Source organism: Notamacropus eugenii, chromosome 5 (genome assembly GCF_028372415.1).
Source record: "Notamacropus eugenii isolate mMacEug1 chromosome 5, mMacEug1.pri_v2, whole genome shotgun sequence".
Lineage (NCBI taxonomy): Eukaryota > Metazoa > Chordata > Mammalia > Diprotodontia > Macropodidae > Notamacropus > Notamacropus eugenii.
Window position 1 is genome coordinate 95,103,112 of NC_092876.1, and position 21,076 is coordinate 95,124,187.

General features: G+C 36.6%; 1 protein-coding gene across 4 annotated transcripts in view; it reads right to left on the reverse strand.

Moving 5' to 3' along the window:
- The window catches only part of LOC140504868 (NACHT, LRR and PYD domains-containing protein 12-like), a 138,919-nt gene that overhangs the window by 24,554 nt on the left and 93,289 nt on the right, over positions 1–21,076 (reverse strand). Inside the window, exons 16-20 of one of the 4 annotated variants that reach the window (XM_072610233.1) lie at positions 18,572–18,834; positions 18,236–18,361; positions 17,784–17,922; positions 15,896–15,946; positions 1,869–2,938 (exon numbers count right to left, since the gene is read on the reverse strand). In XM_072610233.1, coding sequence (XP_072466334.1) covers positions 2,814–2,938; positions 15,896–15,946; positions 17,784–17,922; positions 18,236–18,361; positions 18,572–18,834 — 704 coding nt within the window. In that variant the 3' untranslated portion in view covers positions 1,869–2,813. Of the gene's footprint in view, positions 1–1,868; positions 2,939–12,170; positions 15,224–15,895; positions 15,947–17,783; positions 17,923–18,235; positions 18,362–18,571; positions 18,835–21,076 lie in introns of those variants that run through there. The other 3 variants (XM_072610232.1, XR_011967257.1, XR_011967258.1) reach the window with 3 other exon arrangements.

Here is a 21,076-nt window from a genome sequence, read left to right on the forward strand (position 1 = left end):
AAAATGGCAAACCACTCCAATATCTTTGCCAAGAAAATTCCAAAGGGGATTGTCATAGTAATTTAAATGGGAAGATTTTTCCCATTCATTAATAGTCCCATGTGCCCTACCTGGGTCACATGGAAGTCTGAGTCACAAGAAGCCTATGGTGGGAGAAGTTTGCTGAATGGGTGGGCATGAAGGGGTGGAGCAGGAAGTGAGTCAGAGCTGGGACGGACAGAAAAAAGCAGACAGCTGGCTGTGAGTGAGAATAGGGATTTTGCTTAGGGAGCATGTTTGTGAAAAGCCTGATAAAGTGTACAAACTTCTTGGTTACTATGACAGATTTCTTTGTTGTAAACACAAGCATTTGGGACAAAAACTCACTGACAAAAATTTCTGCGACAAACCGAAAACAGTTTGATAGAAACTAAGGATTCAATAACACCTCACCCCATATATCAGAATAAAGTCAAAATGGGTACATAATTTAGACTTAAAAAGAGATATCATAAGCAAATTGGAGGAGCATGACTTGTCTTTCCTGTCAGATCTATGAGTAATTAAAGAATTTCTGACCAAATAAGAGGCAGAGGGCATTACAAGATGTGACATGGATAATTTTGATTTCATGAAATTTAATTTTATAAGTTTTTGCACAAACAAATCCAAAGAAGCCAAGATTAGAAGAAAAATAGAAAATTGGGCAGGGGGGTGGAGTGGGGAGTTATGGTAGTTTTCTCTGATAAAAGCCTAGTTTCTCAAATATATAGAGAATTGAGTCAAATCTACAAGGACTTACAGTCATTCCCTAATTGACAAATGGTGAAAGGCAGTTTTCAGAAGAAATCAAAGCTATCTATAATCAAATAAAAATGCTCTGAATCACTATTGATTAGAAAAATGCAAATTAAAACAACTCTAATGTGCTACCTCATACTTATCAAATTGGCTAATGTAACAGAAAAGAGAAATGACAAATGTTGGAAGGAATGTGGAAAAACTGGGACACTAATGTGAGTTCATTGATCCAACCATTCTGGAAAATAATTTGGAAGTATATCCAAAAGGCTATAAAACTATTTATCCTCTTTGACCCAGCAATGCTTCCACTTCATCTTTATCTTCAAGAGGGGAAAGAAAACAGAAAGGACCTATGTGTACAAAAATATATATCCTCCTTCTTTTTGTGTTGGCAAAGAATTGGAAATTGAACAGATGCACATCAAATGAGGAATAGCTGAGTAAGTCATGGTATATGATTGTGATGGAATACTCCTGTGTTATAAGAAATGACAAGGAGGATGGCTGTAGGAAAAATCTGGGAAGACTTGTATGAATTTGTCCTAAGTAAAGTGAGCAGGATTAGAAGAACATTGCATGCAGTAACAACAATATCGTGAGAACGATCCACTGGGAATTATTTAGTCAATCAGAAATACGATCCAAGATAATTCTGAAGGACTTATGCTGTCCTTCAGAGAAAGAACTGATGGAGTCTGAATGCAGACTGAAGCATGTTTTTCAACTTTCTTTTTCTGGATTCTTGTTTTTATTTGTGTTTTCTTTTGCAATATGGCTAATATGGAAATATGTTTTGCATGCCTTAACATGTAGGGTCTATATCTCATTACCTGCCTTCTTAGGGATGAAGGATGGCTGGAAAGGAACAAGACCATTTGGAACTCAAATTTTAAAAAAATGACTGTTGAAAATTGTTTTGGTATGTAATTGGAAAAAAATAAATATTAATTTAAACCCACCTAAATTACATAACATTCATAATATTTGACATATAATAATTCTCCTCAAAATTAGACACTATTGGTATTAAGAAATGAATATTAAGTTTTCTTTGAGATTTATATTAAATCATGGTAACACTGTAGCAAATTCTTTTTTGTTTTTTTTTATTAAGTTAATGTATTTTTTCTGTTTTCAATAATCACCTCCATAAGTTTTAAATTTTCTTCCCCTCCTTCCTTGAGATGGCATGCAATATTATATGGGTTCTACACATACATTCTTATTAAACACATTTTCACCTTAGTCATGTTGCATGGAAGAATTAAAATGAATGGAAGAAACCATGAGAAAAACCAAACCACAACATCACATAACACAAGATAAAATAGTCCACTTCGTTCTGTGTTCTGATTCCATAGTTTTTTCTCTGGATGTGGATGGCATTTTGCCTCAAGAGTCCTTTGGGAATATTTTAGATCCTTGCATTGCTGTGAAGTGATAAGTTTATCAGAAACAGTCCTCGCACACTGTGGCTATTACTTTGTACAGTGTTCTCCTGGTTCTGCTCCCTTCACTCAGCATCTATTCATATAAGTCCTTCCAGGTCTCTCTAAAGTCCTCCTCTTCATCATTTCTTATATCCCAATAGTATTCCTTTACATTCATATGCCACAACTTATTCAGCCATTCCCCAATTGATGGGCATCCCCTTGATTTCCACCTCTTGGTCACCTCAAAGAGAGCTGCTGTAAATATTTTTGTACATGTGGGACCTTTTCCCATTTTTATGGTCTCTTTGGGATCCAGTCCTAGGAGCGATATTGCTGGGTCGAAGGGTATGCACATTTTTGTCGCTCTTTGAGCATAGTTCCAAATTGCTCTCCAGAATGGTTGAATCAGCTCACAGCTCCACCAGCAATGAATTAGTGTTCCAACTGTCCCACATCTTCTCTAACATTTATCATCTTTTGTCATGTTAGCCAATCTGATATGTGTGATATGGTACCTCAGAGTTGTTTTGATTTGCATTTCTGTAATCAATAGTGACTTAGAGAGTTTGTAGCAAATTCTTAAGCAACACTACTAAGCTATACCAAAGAAAACAAACAAAAATCAAATAAAGGTGATTCCAGAATGAAATTTTCACTTGTATCATAAAGCATCATCATAGCTTCAAAGGGCTTCCTGGTGTTTAGTGAGTCAGGTACCTGACCTAGACAGAAAAACAGTAGGTTAACCTCATAGCCTGATGAAAGTCCAAGTTCATATTGATCCTTCCCATAATGGTTCAAGACTATGCATCCAGTTAGAAAGAGAAACACTAACAAGTGACTGGGTTTGGGATCCCTCTGTGCTAAGAAAGGTTGCATCTTCCTTGGGGCTACCAGATTCATCCCTATGTTCTCAAACCTATAACCAAAGGACACAAGGAAATACAAATGCCTGGCTTGACCACAGAAGTTTAAAAGAAGCAAAATTAGTTCTGCAAAATATAATTTATAACTAGTAATGGAAGAGACTTAGAAACAGGCTCCACTTGAAGCTAGCCGAGGGCGTGTACAGAAGGGATGATACAGTCTTTGATCAGCTACCTTCTAAAACAGTCTTTACTTTTTCAGGTATTCTTCCCCATCTATTGCCTTTATCTTGGGGAGAGAAAAAAAACGTTTTTCTGACCGATGTTCAAACTACCATGCCAGTTTCTGTGACATTTCCTCAGCCTCTGCCCTGTTAGGCTCTACTTTTAATGCCACCCCAGTCCTAAATCACAAGATATTTTCAAGGTTTAAATTCTAATGTGGATCCAACCAAATCATCGCTGTCCCCTCTAGAGTAAGTGGTGCAAGAGATTTCTTTTTCATAATTTTTAAAGGTTGTTTTATGCCAGAAAAAAGAGGATCATTGGCCATGTAGCAACAGTGAAGCTACCAGAAACATAGCCCACATTTTTCTCTAGCATCCCTGGAATATTAAAACAACTGGAAGCTGGTCTTCAGTGTTTTTAACAAATCTTCTATGAAGGAATTTTGGAAAAATGTATGCAAGATTTGCACAAAATAAGATTACAGGGAGTGTATGAATGAAAGAAAGGAAAGAAGATCACTATTTATTAAAGACCTACTGTGTGCCAGGCACTATGCTAGCACTTTAAAAATATCTCATTTGAACAATCCTAGGAGCTAAGTGTTATTATTAATCCCACTTTAGAGTTAAGGAAACTGAGGCAGAGATTGGTTAAGTGATTTGCCCAGGAACCCTTGGGTCTGAGAAAGATTTGAACTCAGGTCTTCCTGACTTCAGGCCTAATGCTAGTGATCTTTGTAAAGTACTTAGCACAGTAACTGGCACATAGCAATCTCTATATAATGTGGGTTATTACTATTGTCTTTATTCTTATTTTAATTAATCCCTATTACATCACTTTCTTAAAACCTACTCTGCAAACTCCTTTTCCATAGTGTAAAATGAGTTTTTTCTACCTTTTTGCTATTATGAATAATGCTACTAGGTGTAATTTATATAAATAAGTACCAATATTTCCCCCTTGGTTCATTAATATCTTGAAGATTGGGTAGGTAAATGTATGTGCCATGAAGAAAAACTGATTGTTTTCTTATTTGAGAGATTATGTTTCTTACTTAAAAGAAGTCCCTGACAGCTTGTTGCACCAGGTCCACCACAGTGCTAGTCTTCTGTCTTATTCTCCAACTCAGTGGCCATCTTATTTGCCAGTGCTTTCAGTTCTCACTGCTAATAAATACCTACTACTACTTTGGAAAGGTCTCTCCTTACTGCATTACTTCCTTTTATTGATTTTGCCAAAACAATTTTCACACTATTTGACTTTGGCATGAGCTTCTGGCAAGTTATGGATTCTGCATCATATCATTCTCATAGTGTCCTTGAAAAATCCACTTACAATATAATCTAATGGGAGAAAGGGTAGATTACCTATGTCCATATTTCTGTTATAGACATTTTCAAGGATATCTGCAAAGGAGAGGTCCACATGGACAAGTACATTGATGTGATCTCCCTCTCCCTAAAACAACTTTCTAACAAGTTGCTAGCTTGGGTTTCTGTTGTTTTTATTTTTTTTCTAGGTACATATATCACCAGGTCATAAAATTTAATGCTGATGAGTTTGAGAGAGCCAAGCCCTTTATAGAAGGGAAAAGTAGGGGTCCAAGAGGAGAAGTGATTTGCCCACTGTCACTAAGATATTAAGGATTTTTGTGTGTGTGTGCATACATATACATATAAAACATATATGTATACATACACATATGTAATATAGAAATATGGGACATATATCTAGGATGTAGGACAAACACACCTATGATCAGAGGGTTTGAATTTTATTGGGGATGAGATTGGTGTCTGTTTTGCAAATGTCAAACATGATTTGCAATTTTTCAATTGTGATAACTTAAGTTTAAATTGTGAAGGACCATACTTTCATGGAATTTAAGTGTCTCCGTAGAATTGAGTTTGAGACTACCCAAATGGGAATGAAGAGACATATGGTGGATGTGACCAGATTATGACACATTTTAAATTAGTAACTGCCCAGGAAAAAGAACACAATGAATGTATAACCAGAAAAGTGTTAACCTGTTAGACAATGATTGCAAGGGATAACAGTTGACAGCCTGTGTGTTCCATGGATATCCATGTAGTATCAAGAAATATTTAGATCAAGAGATCTGAAGAGAGTACCCAGTACATTGACTAGACCCAAGGCAGAGTTAAAGTTATACATGTTATACAGGTTATACATGAGGAATGGACACTGACATGATCTTTAAGTTCATTTAGATTTGAAGAGTCTAATGTGCAAGTAGTAGGTCGGGCAAGAGTGGTGATACAACGGATGAAATTGGAAAGATTTTGAAGATTTAAGTTGATTACAGACCCAGCCAATTATCAGTGTCATAGAAAACAGCTAATTGAAAGCTGAACTGAAAGGCACCACAACCAGAATGTGAGTAGTGTTAGTCCTGGTGCAATCTGTCATCAAGTGACAATATCTGGAACATTCTGGTCAGCTTTGGGTATCACATTTTGGGAAAGGCATTATCAATTTGGAGATCTTCCAGAAGAGGATAACCAGGCTACTGAGAAGATTGGAGATAATTCAGTACAAGGATCATTTGAAAGAATTTAGAATGCTTAGTCTGGAGAAGAATAGGTTTGGGGGACATGATAGCTGTCAATTAAGTGAGTCAACTAGCATTTAAGTACTTCATACAGTGCCAGACAGGGCAGCCCAGTGGCCAAGTGGATCACCGTGCCTGGTATCAGGAAGATTCATCTTTCTCTTTTCTACCTCCACAACATCTCTTGAATCTGACCTCTTCTTTCCTTTCTATTCACAGCTACAACCTTAGTTTAGGTCATCATCACCTTTAGCTTAAATTATTGCCATTGTGTCTTAATTAATCTTCCTGCATCCAGTCTCTTCTCACTATGGTTCATTATCCACATTGCTGCCAAAGTGGTTTGTCTTAATGTAAATCTTACATCACTCTCTTACTTAGTCAACTCAAGCAGTTGTTGCCTCAAGCTGTCTTGCCTCTAGGATAAAAAAAATAAATTTTAAAACCTTTCACAATCTAGCCCCAGCCAATTTTTCTAGCCTCATTGGACATAACACTGTACATTATCTGATGGCTAATGAGGTTTCCTCTCTCAAAAGATTTTCCCATGTTTATTACATCATCAAGAGTTTCCATCCAGTATGAATTATGTCATATTTAGTCACACTCTATGTCTGAAGGTATCCTTTTCCCTCCTCTGCCCTCCTCTGTGTCCTCAATACTTTGTGATCTAGTCCATGTGGCCATCTCTTTGCTCCTCACTCAGCACTCTACTTTCTGTCCCCATGCCCCTTCTATGCCTAGAATGTTCTCCCTCTTTATCTCCACCTCATAGAATCCCTTTCTTCATTCAGGATACAACCTAAGCTACACCTTCTGCATGAACTCTACTGATCCCTCTGACTGCTGCTGTCTCTCAAACTAGTTTGTATTTAATTATATTTGCTGTATACTTATTCTACATACACTTATATATGGACCTATTTTTGTCCCCATTAAAGTGTAAGCTCTTTGAGAGTCGAGATTATTTCTTTCCTTGTATTTGTATTTCCTATGTCTAGTGTGGTGCCTGTACAGTATATGTTTATAAAATGCTTACTGACTGACTTGGATACCCAAAGATATAACCGAGCATGAACTGGGGTGAAATTACCTGATTTTTCTTTATGATTCTAAATTATATTCGTGATGCATTCTCCTTGAAATTCAATAGAGCAGAGGTGCCAAACATGTGGCTTGCAGCATGAGGTGACACAGATTAAAATATAATGGGAATGTATGTAACAAAATAAATGAAAATACAATAGGATATAGATAACAATAACATGTGGTTTCTACATCATTAAGTGGTCCATGATCCTTATATATGGTTTAGTGATGCCATTTCTATTCTATTAGACTTTGACACTACTGAAGTGGAGTATATCTCAGTTGTCTTTCATACCATGTTCTCCATGTGTGGGGTCCCATTTGGGTGTGTTCATCCTTCATTGCTGAAGAAGACTATATCATCAGAGAAATAATGACATGACTTGAACTTGACTTTGTTTTGAGTGAGAGAGGGCTGTGCAGGTCACCAGCCTCACTTCTCCTCCAGAGCCATCTGGATCCAGTGACCAGATATTCATCAGGATGACTAGAGATGACTCAGGATGAGGCAATTGGGGTTAAATGACTTGCCCAAGGTCATACAGCTGTTGAGTGTCAAGTGTCTGAGGTGAGATTTGAACTCAGTCCCTCCTGACTCCTGCACTGGTGCTCTATCCACTGCACCACTTAGCTGCCCTTTCCCATTTGGGTAAAACATCATAAAACATAGTAAGAAGTGAAATCGATGAACTTAAACTCTGTGAAAGGTTGAAGCCTGGATATGGTGACCTGTTAAAATCATAATTTAGACCCTGAGTCATAACTTAGATACTGTGACTGATAAAAGTCATAGCATAGACACAGAGACACAGAGACCCACACATGATCAATACACAGACTTGTGTTTCGGCATTTTGCTAATAACATTGACTTAACACTCAAGCTCAAAAATGAGTTCATTATTAAGCAGAAACTCAAAATATCTGTCAATCAGTAGTGATATACTCTATGGTTCCACTTCCCTTTATTTTATTTCTACAAGGACCACTGGGCTTTCCTGGGGTATTTTCAGTGGATTGATGCATTTTTAAGAGTGTTTCATATGGCAACCACTCCATATTGGCTCCTATTGTAAGTAATCCATTATGGTTATTAAAACCAATATTAAACTTTGCATTTAAACATAATAGAAGCCCTTGGCCTCTTTCTTTGGCACCAAAATAGCTCCTCTAATTGGGAAGCCAAGAACATCCCAGTGCACAAGGATAGGGAAGGTACGGAGTTACCCAGGTGGGGGAATTCCAGACCCTACAACATGTTTTCTTAACTGCTCTTTTTTCATTAAGAGAATTTAGATCTTAGATGGATTTTTATCCCCAGCGATTTTTGTTTCCAAACTAGATGTGATTTCCCTTTTGGAAAGAGGAGAAGCCTCATAGATATCAGAGGAAGAAGCCCCAACAAGAGTAAGGAAAAAGGAAGAAAACAAATCATTGCAGGCAGTAGATAGATGAAATATTTTTGTCAGATCCTTTCTTCATAATCTGGGAGAAGTCCAAAAATTCTTTAGTATTCTCTAGTAGCTTAGGTTTCCAGGTGTATCACTTTAGTTTGCATAGATCCAAATTTATTTGCCAATTAAGTAATTGTCTAGGTTTTTCTCTTCCTCTGATTTTCCACATAGTGTGCCAACATCAGAGAAGGTGCCATGCTCCATGAGCAAAGCAGAACTGAAGTAGCTCTAAAGAGACCTGAGATGCACAAATTTAGTGAATCCACCCCAAAGGTTCACATGGACTATTTGTGCTCGAGCTGTAGTAGAACATTTTAAGCTTGTATCTGTCTGATCAGTCACAGTTGGACACACTGTAACTTGACTCTAGCATAGTGATGTCATTTTGGTCATCTCTAAGAGCAAAGAATAACAACCAAACAACCATTTGGTCCTCTAGAAGGAAATCCTGCTTGTCATTGCGTGTATTGCTTTAATGACTATTTCATGACCTGAGATATAATTTGATTTGTCTTGGGCAATTACATTTTCTTGTTTCTATCTCTTCTCCTTTCTTTGACTTTAATTCTGATGAACGTATCCTCTATATTCAAATTAACTATCATTCTACTTTATGGAGGAGATAAAAGATAGAACTAGATATGAAGCAGTTTCTTTTGTCCTTTCGTAGGGTAGAGTTGTTAGTGACCTTTAATAAAAAAGTTTAGATTCTCTTAATGGAGGCAGTTGGATTGAAAATAAAAACTGGAGTTTAATATAGGGTATTTACTTCATACTACCACCTAAGAAAGAGTACCAGTGAATTTTCCCTAGAATCTTAAGATGGGAAAATCTGTGTTATAGTGTGTCATTTTACAGAAACAGCAGGGCAGCTAGGAGAGACAGTATACAACTGCAGTCATCATTCATGGAACAACTCTTAGTAAAGTGAGTGTACCTCAACAAAATTCATTTGGAAGTAGTTTTAGTCTGGGATTGGTCTTTGTTCCAGTGAAGTCCTTCAGATACTGCTCAGGAAAAAAACTTCACAGATTATATTGTGGAAGAAAGTTATATGAATACAAGATGTGTCACAAAGTCTCTGAGAGAAAATCCAGCACTTTATATGAGAGAATTTGTAGTGGAGAGAAAACTCTTAAATGTAATGAATGCATCAAAATACTGTGCTCCAGGCAAAGCCTTATTAGATGCCAGAGAACTCATGCTGGAGTGAAACCCTTTGAAAGCAATGAATGTGGGAAAGTCGTTTGTCACAGGAAATTTGGCAACACAATAAGAAAACTCATATTGGAGAAACCCTTTGTATGTAATGAATGTGCAAAAGGTTTTAGTGGAAGTGGAGCTTTGATAATCCATTGGAGAACTCATACTGGAGAAAAACTCTTTGGATATAAAGACTGTGGAAAAGTCTTCAGTGAAAGGGGACATCAGAATTTATACTGGAATGAAATCCTTTGAATGTAGTAAATGTGGGAAGAGCTTCAGCCAGAAGATGCTTCTTACTGATCACTAGACTATTCATATTGGAGTGAAACCTTTTGAATGTAATAAATGTCGAAAAATTCTTTGAAGGGAGAGGAATTTTAAAGAAACATGAGAGAAAATTCTTAGTAGAGAGAAATCCTTTGAATGTAGTAAAATATGTGAGAACCTTCTTTGAGATGGGAAATCTTTACTGATAAGAGAGAATTCATATAAGAAAGATACTTTTAATTGTAATACAAGTAAAAAGCTTTTGACCTCAGTAAAAGTTTGCTGATACATAAGAAAATTCATACCAGAGAGAAAACCTGCGTAATGAATGTAGAAAAGACTTTAGCAATTTAATATTCTTGATTTATAATCAGAGACTTCATAATGGAAGGAAATGATATAAAAGTAATGAACACAAATGTTTCAGCCACTTCAATCCCATCCACTCTAGAATATATGCTCTTTGAAGACAAGGATACTTTCCTTTTTCTTTTTTATTTGTATCCTCATCACTGACCATGATACTTAACATGTAGAATGCCCTTTGAGTATACTTAAGCTGTCAGAGGACTTCTTGCTACACTTCAAATAATTTATACTGGTAAGTAAGATTATAAATTTTATGTGAGAAACATCAACAAATTAATGGGAAGAAAGAGGTTCTGAGTTATATTCACCATGGGAGCAGTTTTGCTCTAAATGTTATGCTTAAGGTTAATTTCAAGTGAAAATGTGGGAAAAGCTTCACAAAAAGTAATCTTTTGCTAAACACCAGACTGTCAAGATTACAGGGTAATTACTAGTTGCTACTTTCTTCTATCATATTCTTCATTGTAAAACACCTTATACACCATTAAGAAAAGTTGAATGAGTCTGAAGCAAGTGTGCCTGATGTTTTCTTTTTTTAAATTGATTATTTTAGCAAAACAATAGAATTTTTAAGTCACAAAATAAATTCACATTTAGTTTTCTTTTTCATTCTTAATTTAATAACTGATTAAAATGAACATTCTAATTCCAAAAAGGACATAAGTAAGTACATTTTTAAAAATAATGTCCTTTATTTATATTATGCTAAATAAAGTATGTATACATTTACTTTCACATGATGGCAGCAAAGAAATTTTACTCTTTTTTCAATTTTCTTTTGTGCATTTTTTGGATGATATAATATTTGTTAACATATACAATCTAATTTTATTTCATTATAAATCTCCCAAATTAAAAAAAAAATCATATATTCCTAGTTGTACATCCACATTCCTTTATCTTGGTAAATCAGTTTGTTTATTCTCCAATCATAGAACGGATAAATTACTTCTAGGTTGTTTTGGGTTTGTTTTTTTTTAGTTTTTAGTTTTGTATTTTGAATAGACCTTCAGGGTACAATAGTAGGAAGGAAAAGACAGGTGACAACATGTATAAAAATAATGAGAACATGGGATAATTGATGGATACGTATGACCTCTCTTAGTATACACATAATATCAAGAAATGACCACTTGGGTATAGTGTAGAGGTGTGTGAGGTCTAAAATTCCCCTGGCTGGGCAGCCCTGTACCTCCCAATAAATGTGGGGTATACTTTTTAGCACCAAAGGAAGAGGCCAAGAATCTCCATACTGATTATAGGTAGTAGTTCAATCAATCATTATGAATACTTACAAATAGGGGCCATCTGGGGTGACTGCCAGTTTTGTGGATCCCCACTCAAGGATCCCAAATCTCCATCATAATTATAGAAAACAAAAGCAGGAGGAGCTAGAAAATGCATGACCAATGATTGGTGGATAACGTTGGTCTTTTGTTTCATGATGAGCTTGAGAGTTAAGTCAACATTGTGCCCCCAAATAAGTTTGTGTATGGATCATGTACTGGCCAAATATAGGTCACAATATTATTATGGCTTTCATAGGTCATACCATCTTAAGTTTTGATGCAGTGTCTAAGTTATGATTTCTAAACAAGTCACCATGTTTAGACTTCCAATTTCCATGGAGTTTAAGTTTTATGGCTTTTCATTTATTACTGTATTTTAGGGCTTTTCCCCAATTCAAACTCTACAAGGGGATTCTCTTTTGGTGTGGATTGGACTAGACAACCTAGAAAGATGTTTCCCAAGTCAAAAACCTTGTCATTCTGTAATCTATGAATTCTTTATCAGAATAGTCAGTCTTCTAGGAAAGACTTAAATAACAGGTCCCAAGTGAGAACTGGGTGATCCAAGACTGTCAGACAAATAAAAGTGTTCAAAATACAAAATTTAAAAAAAAATGGTGTTTAAGCAGAGTTAACCTTATCTCACTGAGAACTGGTACTAGTCTAGAAATCATTCCCTTCCAAGCAACTATGGTCTTGTCTTGGGAAAGGGTAGAGCATTCAGAAGATAAAGCTGTGAAAGGAGAAAGAATTCATGAATTTTCAAAATATTTTATTAGTCTTGTCTTTTTTATTGCCCACATTCCCCCTGAGTTTTCCCCCTATCAACTTGAGCCATTCCTTGTAATATTTTTTAAAAGGAAGAGAAAAAATTAAAAAATCAATGAATACATATAAGAAAAATTTATGTTCAATGTTCCACATCTGTTTATCTCAACCTCTGCAAAGCAGGGAAGTGGAAATGTGCTCATATTATTTTGATCAAGCTGGTATTTTATAATTCCACAATATCATCTCTGTTATTTTGTGGCAGAGGGTCTTTCCATTTATGTTATTGTGGATTTAACTTATATTGCTTTTCTGGCTCTGCTGACTTCACTTTGCAATAGCAGTTCACATACTTCTTTTACATACATCATGTTCATAAATTTTTTAAAGCTTAATAACCTTCCATTATATGCATGTACCACAATTTCTTTAGTCATTCTTCAAATTGATGGACATCTGTTCTCTTCTCTTTCTCTTTTTTTCTACTTCTAAGTTTTCTTTTAAATCATTCAGGGACAAATTGTTGTGGTTCCATATTCCTCCAAACTTCACAAGATCATTTCCCTCATCAAATGTTATGTTAGTTTGCTTTTGTTTTACATACTTACTCATAGATATTTAAACTTTGTTTGTTGATCTGAAGGGCAAATTTCCTTCTCTGTTTTCTTTGCTGATCTAGTTATTTATAGTAAAGGCTTTGAGATTTTGTTATCTCTTGAGTGCTTTGGTAATGTTCCCTCCCTCCATCCTTATTTTTCCCTTTTGCTCCTTTTCTGACACTCTCCCTCCAATGGCGATTTCCTTGAGGGATGTGTTTCAAACTTCTCAGCCTCCTCCCACACTGGGCAATCACAGTTCACCAGCCTACATCTTTGACCCAACTAATTTTTGAAAGACCAGGCTTTGCCTAGTACATTAAGCTCCCTCCTCCCAGTACTGTGCCCTTCCCTCATTTCCCTTTCTTTCTGTTCCTTATTTCTCTAGCCTGGCAGCCCTGAGCACTACCAGACTGACATCACTGTAGCCGGAATTATTTCTGTCATCTGGAGTTTGGGTCCTTCAGACTTTAGGAGGAAGGAGGGAAAAAGCATGGAGTTGAGTTCTTTTTCAAATCTAGAGATGTGTCCTATCCTTTACCCTCTATTTCGCCACTCTTTGGAAAAAAAAAATGTTTTTAGCAAAGAAAGCTATCAAGACAGTGGTCATCAAGGCAAACTTCTGCAGTCTGGGGCTCATTTCTCTATGGCATATGGAACAGGGAGGGAGGTAAGAGTAGGCAGTTGGCTTTTATTGAAATTTTGTGGGCCAGACTTTTGGACTGACTAGTACAGCTCACCACAAGTAGTAGATAATGGGGAGAAGATGTTCCTGAGATCAGGGAAGACATCAGTTCATAGTTTCCTTTTTCTTAGCCTTCTTTTGGGTTTTGAGCGTCCTAGACCGTGGAGACTGATGAATTTGCTTTAATTTGGTATATACTTTCTCTTTTGGAGAAGCTTAAGATGTCACAGGAATCAGAAAATGTCTAGTCCTCCATCTCGTTGGTCATATGACCAGGCATTCTATGGAACTAAATTCTTTCATCAACTGCTCTTTAATTTGCATTTTGAATTAGCTCTCCTCTACACATTTCAAACTCAGCATGTCCAATCCAGAATTCATTATCTCTCCCCTCCCCTTCTCAAATTCCAGCTTCTAATAAACTTTTTATTACTAGTGAGGACATGACCATCCTTCCAGTTGCCCAGTTTCTTAACCTTAGTTTCATTCCTGGCTCCTCATTCTCTCTGTATATGTCCAGTAAATTTCCAAATTTCATTTCTATCCCTATAAAATCTCTCACGTATGTCCCCTTCACTCTACTCAGCTATCACTCTAGTTAAAGCCCTTGCCACCTGTCACCTGGCTTTCTCACAGTCTCCTAATCGTCCTGTTTAATCTCCCCAGTCCACTTCATTCTTCTTGCAGCAGCCAAATGATTTTCATAAATTGTAGCTTTGACCACATAATCTCTCTACTTAAATTCCAGTAGATCCCTATTACCTGTAGGATCAAATATAAAATCCTCAGTTTGGCATTTAAAGGTCTTCACAACCTGGCTATATCCTACCTTTCCAATCTTCTTACATATTGCTCCCTTCCACATTAAAGTTCACCTCTGCTGGCCTATATGATATTCCCCTAAACATGAAACCTTTTGTCTGCATATCTTCACACTTGCTGCCCTGCCCATGCCTGAATTGTTGACTCTTCTCACCTTTAAGAATTCACTCATTAACCACATTCTGTATAGGATGTTCATGCTTCCCCAACTACTAGTGAATTCCTCTACAAAGCTGCCTTGCATCTACTTTATATACAGTATGTCCCAAAAGTTTTAGTGCAGTTTTAAGCTTTAACAACCTTAGAAAGATAAATGCTACAAACTTACAGAAAAATTTGAAAGATTATTTAAAATATGAAAATATTGATGTTTCTAATTTAACTTCAACATCACCACCATCTTGCACTCTAGTCAGTTTTTGAACTTTGTAAACATTTTCATCAAGTGCTGTTTAGTGACTGAACATTAGCCTAATTTATCTTGTAAGGAGAAGTTGCAATGTTATTAGCCTCCATTGGCTTTCTCACTGATGCCTTTTAAGTATTTTGTATTTCACTCATTAGGTGAGGATGTGTCTCTTTTAGGGCCTCATAAAAGTAGTCTTTGTAGTTCCTGTCCCAAGATGTGCTAAAACTAAACAGTTGTCTCATTTTCCCGAGATTAGTTTTCTCTGCCCGTATGGTCTCATACTCCTCATTACTAAGGGGTTTGTTATAAAGTCTGTCGAGGATCGCGTCCACTGATGTTACCCGAGAAATTATCTGTTCCCTGTGCTGGTCAATCAAGTGACATCCTTGAAGAAAAGAATAAGGGAAAGACTGATGGAGCTTCTGGTGCTGGCAGAGAGGTAGAAATAATGTAGTAATAAATAGTTCTAGTCACTACCATGCCCTCCTGCCTTTTATTTCCATTAACTTTAAAACCTAGGCTCCCTATCTCCAGTTTCTTCGTCCATTCTACTCACCACCAGGAACAATCACTATTCTTAAGGCTTGTGTGCATTCAGGCCTTAGCACAATTTTTGTACAGTCTACTTAGAATGTGAACATCTACACAATCTGTGAAGACCACCAGGCCTTTTCACTGTGATGTGCCCCAATCTGAATTCTGCCCCAACCCCAATCACCCTAGTCAGAGAGACATGGCCTGCCAGTGCATTCCCTTCTGCATCACTCTGGACCCAGGAAATTGGCATTATTAAATCACATGGTATCTTTCTGGATGCTTGGGATATATATATATATATATATATATATACATATAATATTACCACAAAAGTCCAACTACAATTTTAAGAAGCTGAAATTTTCCCTAAAACTTTTTGACACTGGGTCTGTGATTGTGCCTTTGGTCACACATTGTAACTTCTCTGGACAACCCATCTTTTTCCCAAACCCTCAACACTCAAATTGTTGCCCAAAAAGATTCACATGTGGGTGCCTATAATGCTGAGGATATTACAAACCTGTAGGAGATGAAGAGCCCGGGGCACAAGCAAGTGCAAGTTCAAGATCTCCTGGGAGAGAGAAAAGGGTAATAAGGTGGAAATCAGATTTTTGATTGACATCTGATACTCCCAGGGCCCTTATGCTTAGCATGGGAAGGTGATGTTCTGACTCTACAATGGTCCTGGAAGAGTGGGGAAAGGAGAAAAGGCCCAAATGAAAGCAGTCAGAGGTCACCTGAGGGTGGGAATGAAACTTTCTTCTGTCATTCTCACCTTACAGTGAATAATACTAAAGATTAAATAAAAAGTAAATGCCATGGTAGCTAGGACCCCAAGTTTCATGAACTATGTTTTTGATCATGGGCCTCATAAAGCAAGAAAATATTTCTAGAGTAAAAGATTTTACCTCTTGTTTGGTGCTCTCAGTAACACTCAGGGAAGCACCATGATGCATATACATTAGTCATGTTAAAATTAATTTGATGTTCCCTGTATCTTACTATGAGAGGTAAGGTGAGGCTATTTTCCTGCTTGATAATTCTTCTGACCTTAAAGAATGAGAATGGACTGCACAAGAAACACCAGAACCATTCTTCAGATAGTAAAATCCATTCCCAAGTTAATGATCAGTAAAGATGGGACCATTTACTTTCAGTGATTGCACACCTCCCCTTCTTTTCTTGTAGTCAGTCACTATATATTTCTTAAGCACCTACTATGTGAAACACTGTGCTAAGCACCAAGAATATAAAAAAGAAGCAAAAGATACTCTCTTCCCCTCAAGTAGCTCCTAATCTAATGGAGGAAACAACCAGCAAACAGCTATATACAAACATGCTATATATAGGATAAATAAGAAATAATCTACAGATGGAAGGTATTAGAATTAAGAGACTGTAAAAGTTTTCCTGTAGAAAATGGGGCTTTATTTGGAACTTGGAAGAACTAGAGAAGCCAGGAGACAGAAATGAGGAGGGACAGCATTCTAGGCACAAATCATAGTCAAAGAAAATGCCCAGAGCTAATTAAGGGAAGATTTTGTTAAAAAAAATCACACCAAGATGCCTGTGTAACCAGATTAAGGAATACATGACAAAGAATAAAGTATAAGAAGATTGGAAAAACTTTGTGAAGAGCAAGGGAGGGGAAGTGGCATTGGTTAGATTATGAAGGGCTTTAAATGTTAGTGGATGTTGTATTTGATCCTGGATGAAATAGGGAGCCAGAGGAGTTCATTGAGTCAGGAAGGTGAGGTGATCAGATATCAGCCTTAGGAAAATCACTTTAGTGGCTGAATGGAGGATGGATTGGAGAAGAAGAGACAAAGCAGGCAGACCTACCAGCAGGCTTTTGCAGTACTCCAAGTAGAGAGGTGGTAATATCAGGGGAGAGAAGGGGATATATCTAAGAGGAGTCACAAAGGTGAAATCAATAGGCCTTGGCAGCAGATTGGATATGGGGGGAAGGATGCTGAGAATGACATCTAGGTCAGGAGCCTCAGGGTCTGAAAGGAGGGTGTTGCCTCAACACTAAGAGAGAAGTTTGGAAGTAAGGGATATTTAGGGGGAAAGATAATCAGTTCAGTTTTGGGCATGCTGAGTTTAAAATGTCTATCAGACGTTCAGTCTGAAGTAGACAGTTGGCAGTTGGCCATATGAAACTGGAAGTCAACAGTGGGGTTAGGATAGGAAAAACAGATTCTAAAACCATTAACAGACAGATCATAATTAAGTCTGTAGGAGCTGAGGAGATTCCTAAGTGATAATGCACAGATACCTATGCTTATGCAGACATCTACACACACACACACACACACACACACACACACACACACACACACGCACATACAAAGGCATTCTTGCTTGAAAGCTTCAGTGTCTTACTCATTCATCACTGAGTATCTTACCTGATCTTACCAGTGTCTCCCACACCAGTGTCCCATCTGGCTGTCTCAAATCCAAACTGATATTCTCCTTCACACCGTCGGAATAAATCTCAGAAAAAACCTGACACTCCCCTGCACTCCTATAGCAAAGTTCTAGTTCCTGGAGGGAAGAAACACCAATAGTGTGTATACATAACAGGTTCTCAGAAAAGAGACAAAGTCATACCCTTAAAATAAGGGACTACATTAAAAAAATGAAATAGATATTTACTTCAGAGTTATTTTAAAGTAACAAACCCCTACATAAAGCTACTTAATAAAAGTAAGCTATTTATCACTAAATAATTTAGGAATCAGGACAGTTTTGCATACTGAGCCAGAGGATTTTGCTGAGATTTGCTGAATTTGCTAAAATTGTTTGAATTAAAAAGAAGTGCTTTTACCACAGGATGTGATCAACCAGTATCACTTACTGCAGGCATTATTTCCAAGTGTTTTGATCCAGATACTATGAAACGAGAGCCAATGTAAAGTGGGGCTACCGGAGATGGCTTATGCAAGCGTAAAAAGCGGAACTTTGTTTCTTCCTCATCTATAGCCTGAAGAAAGGGAAAGAAAAAATTTCAACCTGAGAAATCCCAATTTGTCCCAGAAGAGCACTCTGGAAGGCCACAATTACTTTCTATATATGCCAATGGCCTTCACCATAGAACTGATGTCAAACTGGGAGTTGTAAGGTGAGGATGGGCTTGTCAGCTTTATGCTGTAAATACTTTTTGTTTATTATACTTAGAACAACTTAATCTTACCTTCTTTATTGTACAGTCACTGGGAATGAGATACAGGTGAAATGTGATGTCCTTAGCCCGGAGACGGCAGTATATCAGAGTAGTGGAATAAATGGGAAAGAATTTTAAGGTAGAATGAATAATTCTCAGCAGAACTCCCATGGGAGAGAAGCTAGGATTTTCCAGGATGGCATGGGATGATTCAATTCTTGTTGGATTCTCCAGGACCATACCCTCCTCTTTAAAGTGGGCAATTTTGAACAAGGAGACATCAAAATTTCCTCCTGTCAGAGAATTTCAATAAAAATTATTCCCTAATTCTTCTTTTCTCATACTTCTAGTGGTCAAAGTTTCTTTTCTTTGTCTGACCTCAGTGGAGCTGAAGGTCTGTACTATGGATACAGATAAGAGTCAGGACTCTCATTTAAAAAGAGGAAATTAACCAAAGCTATAAGTTAAAAGTAAATTCCTTGGACAGTTTTTGAGATCAAATTAAGGAAAATGAGTAGAAAGATAAATTAAAACTAAAGTCACAGGCTGGCTAAGAAAGAAAAGTGTATGTGTTAATAAATATTTGATGAATTATTGGCCATAATACTTCTAAGAATCCTACATATTTTATAAAATTACTGCTAAATTTCTATGTTTGAATTAAATATGTCCTTAGGTTTTGGCTTTGTTTTGTGTGGAGTTGACTCTGGGTCCTTAAAGGTTATGCCAGAAGGATGCAAGCTCTGTCAGTTTCTATCATATTAATCAAGTATGTTCTCAACAATGGACTGTATCTGCTTTTTCACAATTACTGTAGTTAAGAATGGAAAGTTAAGGGGTGAACTCACCTCCAATGAGGAGGAAATTAAAACAAAAATTAGAAATTACTTTGCCCAATTGTATGCCCGTAAATTTGACAATCTAAATAACATGGATGAATATTTTTAAAAATATAAATTGCCCAGATTAGCTGAAGAGGAAGTTGAATACTTCAATAATCTCATCTCAGAAAAAGAAATTGAACAAGTCATCAATGAAGTACTCAGGCAAAAATCTCCAGGACCAGATGGATTTACAAGTGAATTGTATCAAACATTTAAAGAACAGTTAATTCCAATACCATATAGACTATTTGGGAAAATTGGTGAAGAAGTCCTACCAAATTATTTTTATGATACAAATATGGTTCTGATATCTAAACCAGGAAGAGTCAAAAAAGAGAAAGAAAATTATAGAACAATTTTTCTAATGAACATAGATGTGAAAATTTTAAATAAGATATTAGCAAAAAAAAATACAACACCTTATCTTGACAATAATAAATTATGATCAAGTAGAATTTATGCCAGGAATGCAGGGATGGTTCAAAATTAGGAAAACTATCAGCATTACTGATCATACCAACCACAAAACTTACAGAAACCGTATTATTATCTCAACAGATGCAAAAAAAGCCTTTGACAAAATACAATGCCCATTCCTATTGAAAACACTGGAAAGTATAAGAATAAATTGAGACTTCCATAAAATAATAAGCAGCATCTACCTAAAACCATCAGCAAGCATTATATGTAATGGAGATAAGCTGGATGCATTTCCAATAAGATCAGGGGTGAAACAAGGATGTCCATTATCACCACCATTATTCAATATGGTACTAGAAATGTTAGCTGTAGCAATAAGAAAAAGAAACTAAAGGAATAGGAACAGGGAAAGAAGAAACTAAGTTATCAGTCTTTGACGATAATATGATGATATGCTTAGAGAATCCCAGAGAATCAAGTAAAAAAACTACCGGAAATAATAAACAACTTTAGCAAAGTTGCAGGTTACTAAATAAACCCACATAAATCATCTGCATTTCCATATATTACTAACAAAACTCAACAGCAAGAGATAGAAAGAGAAATTCCGTTTAAGCCATGGTAGACACCATAAGGTATTTGGGAGTCTACCTGCCAAAACAAACCCAGGGACTATATGAATACAATTACAAAACACTTTTTGCACAAATAAAGTCAGATCTAAACAAGTAGAAAAACATCAGTTGCTCATTGGTAGGCCAAGCTAATATAATAAAAATGAAAACCCAACTTAATTAATTTACCTATTGAGTTCCGTACCAGTCAAACAGCCAGAAAATTATTTTCTAAAGCTAGAAAAATAATATCAAAATTCAACTGGAAGAACAAAAGTTTCAGAATATCAAGGGAACTAGTGAAAAGAAATGGTAGGTGAGGCAGCCTAGCTCTACCAAATCTCAAATTGTATTATAAAGCAGCAATCATCAAAACCTCTTGGTACTGCCTAAGAAACAGAGGGGTAGACCAATGGAATAGTTAGGTACTCAAGACACCGTAGTCAATAAATATAGCAATTTAAAGTTTGATAAACCAAAGGATTCCAGCTCCTGGGATGAAAACTCACTGTCTGACAAAATTGTTGGGAAAACTTGATAACAATGTGGTGGAAACTGGGCATAGACCAATGCCTGACACCATCCCCAAGAATAAAGTCCAAATGAAAACATGATTC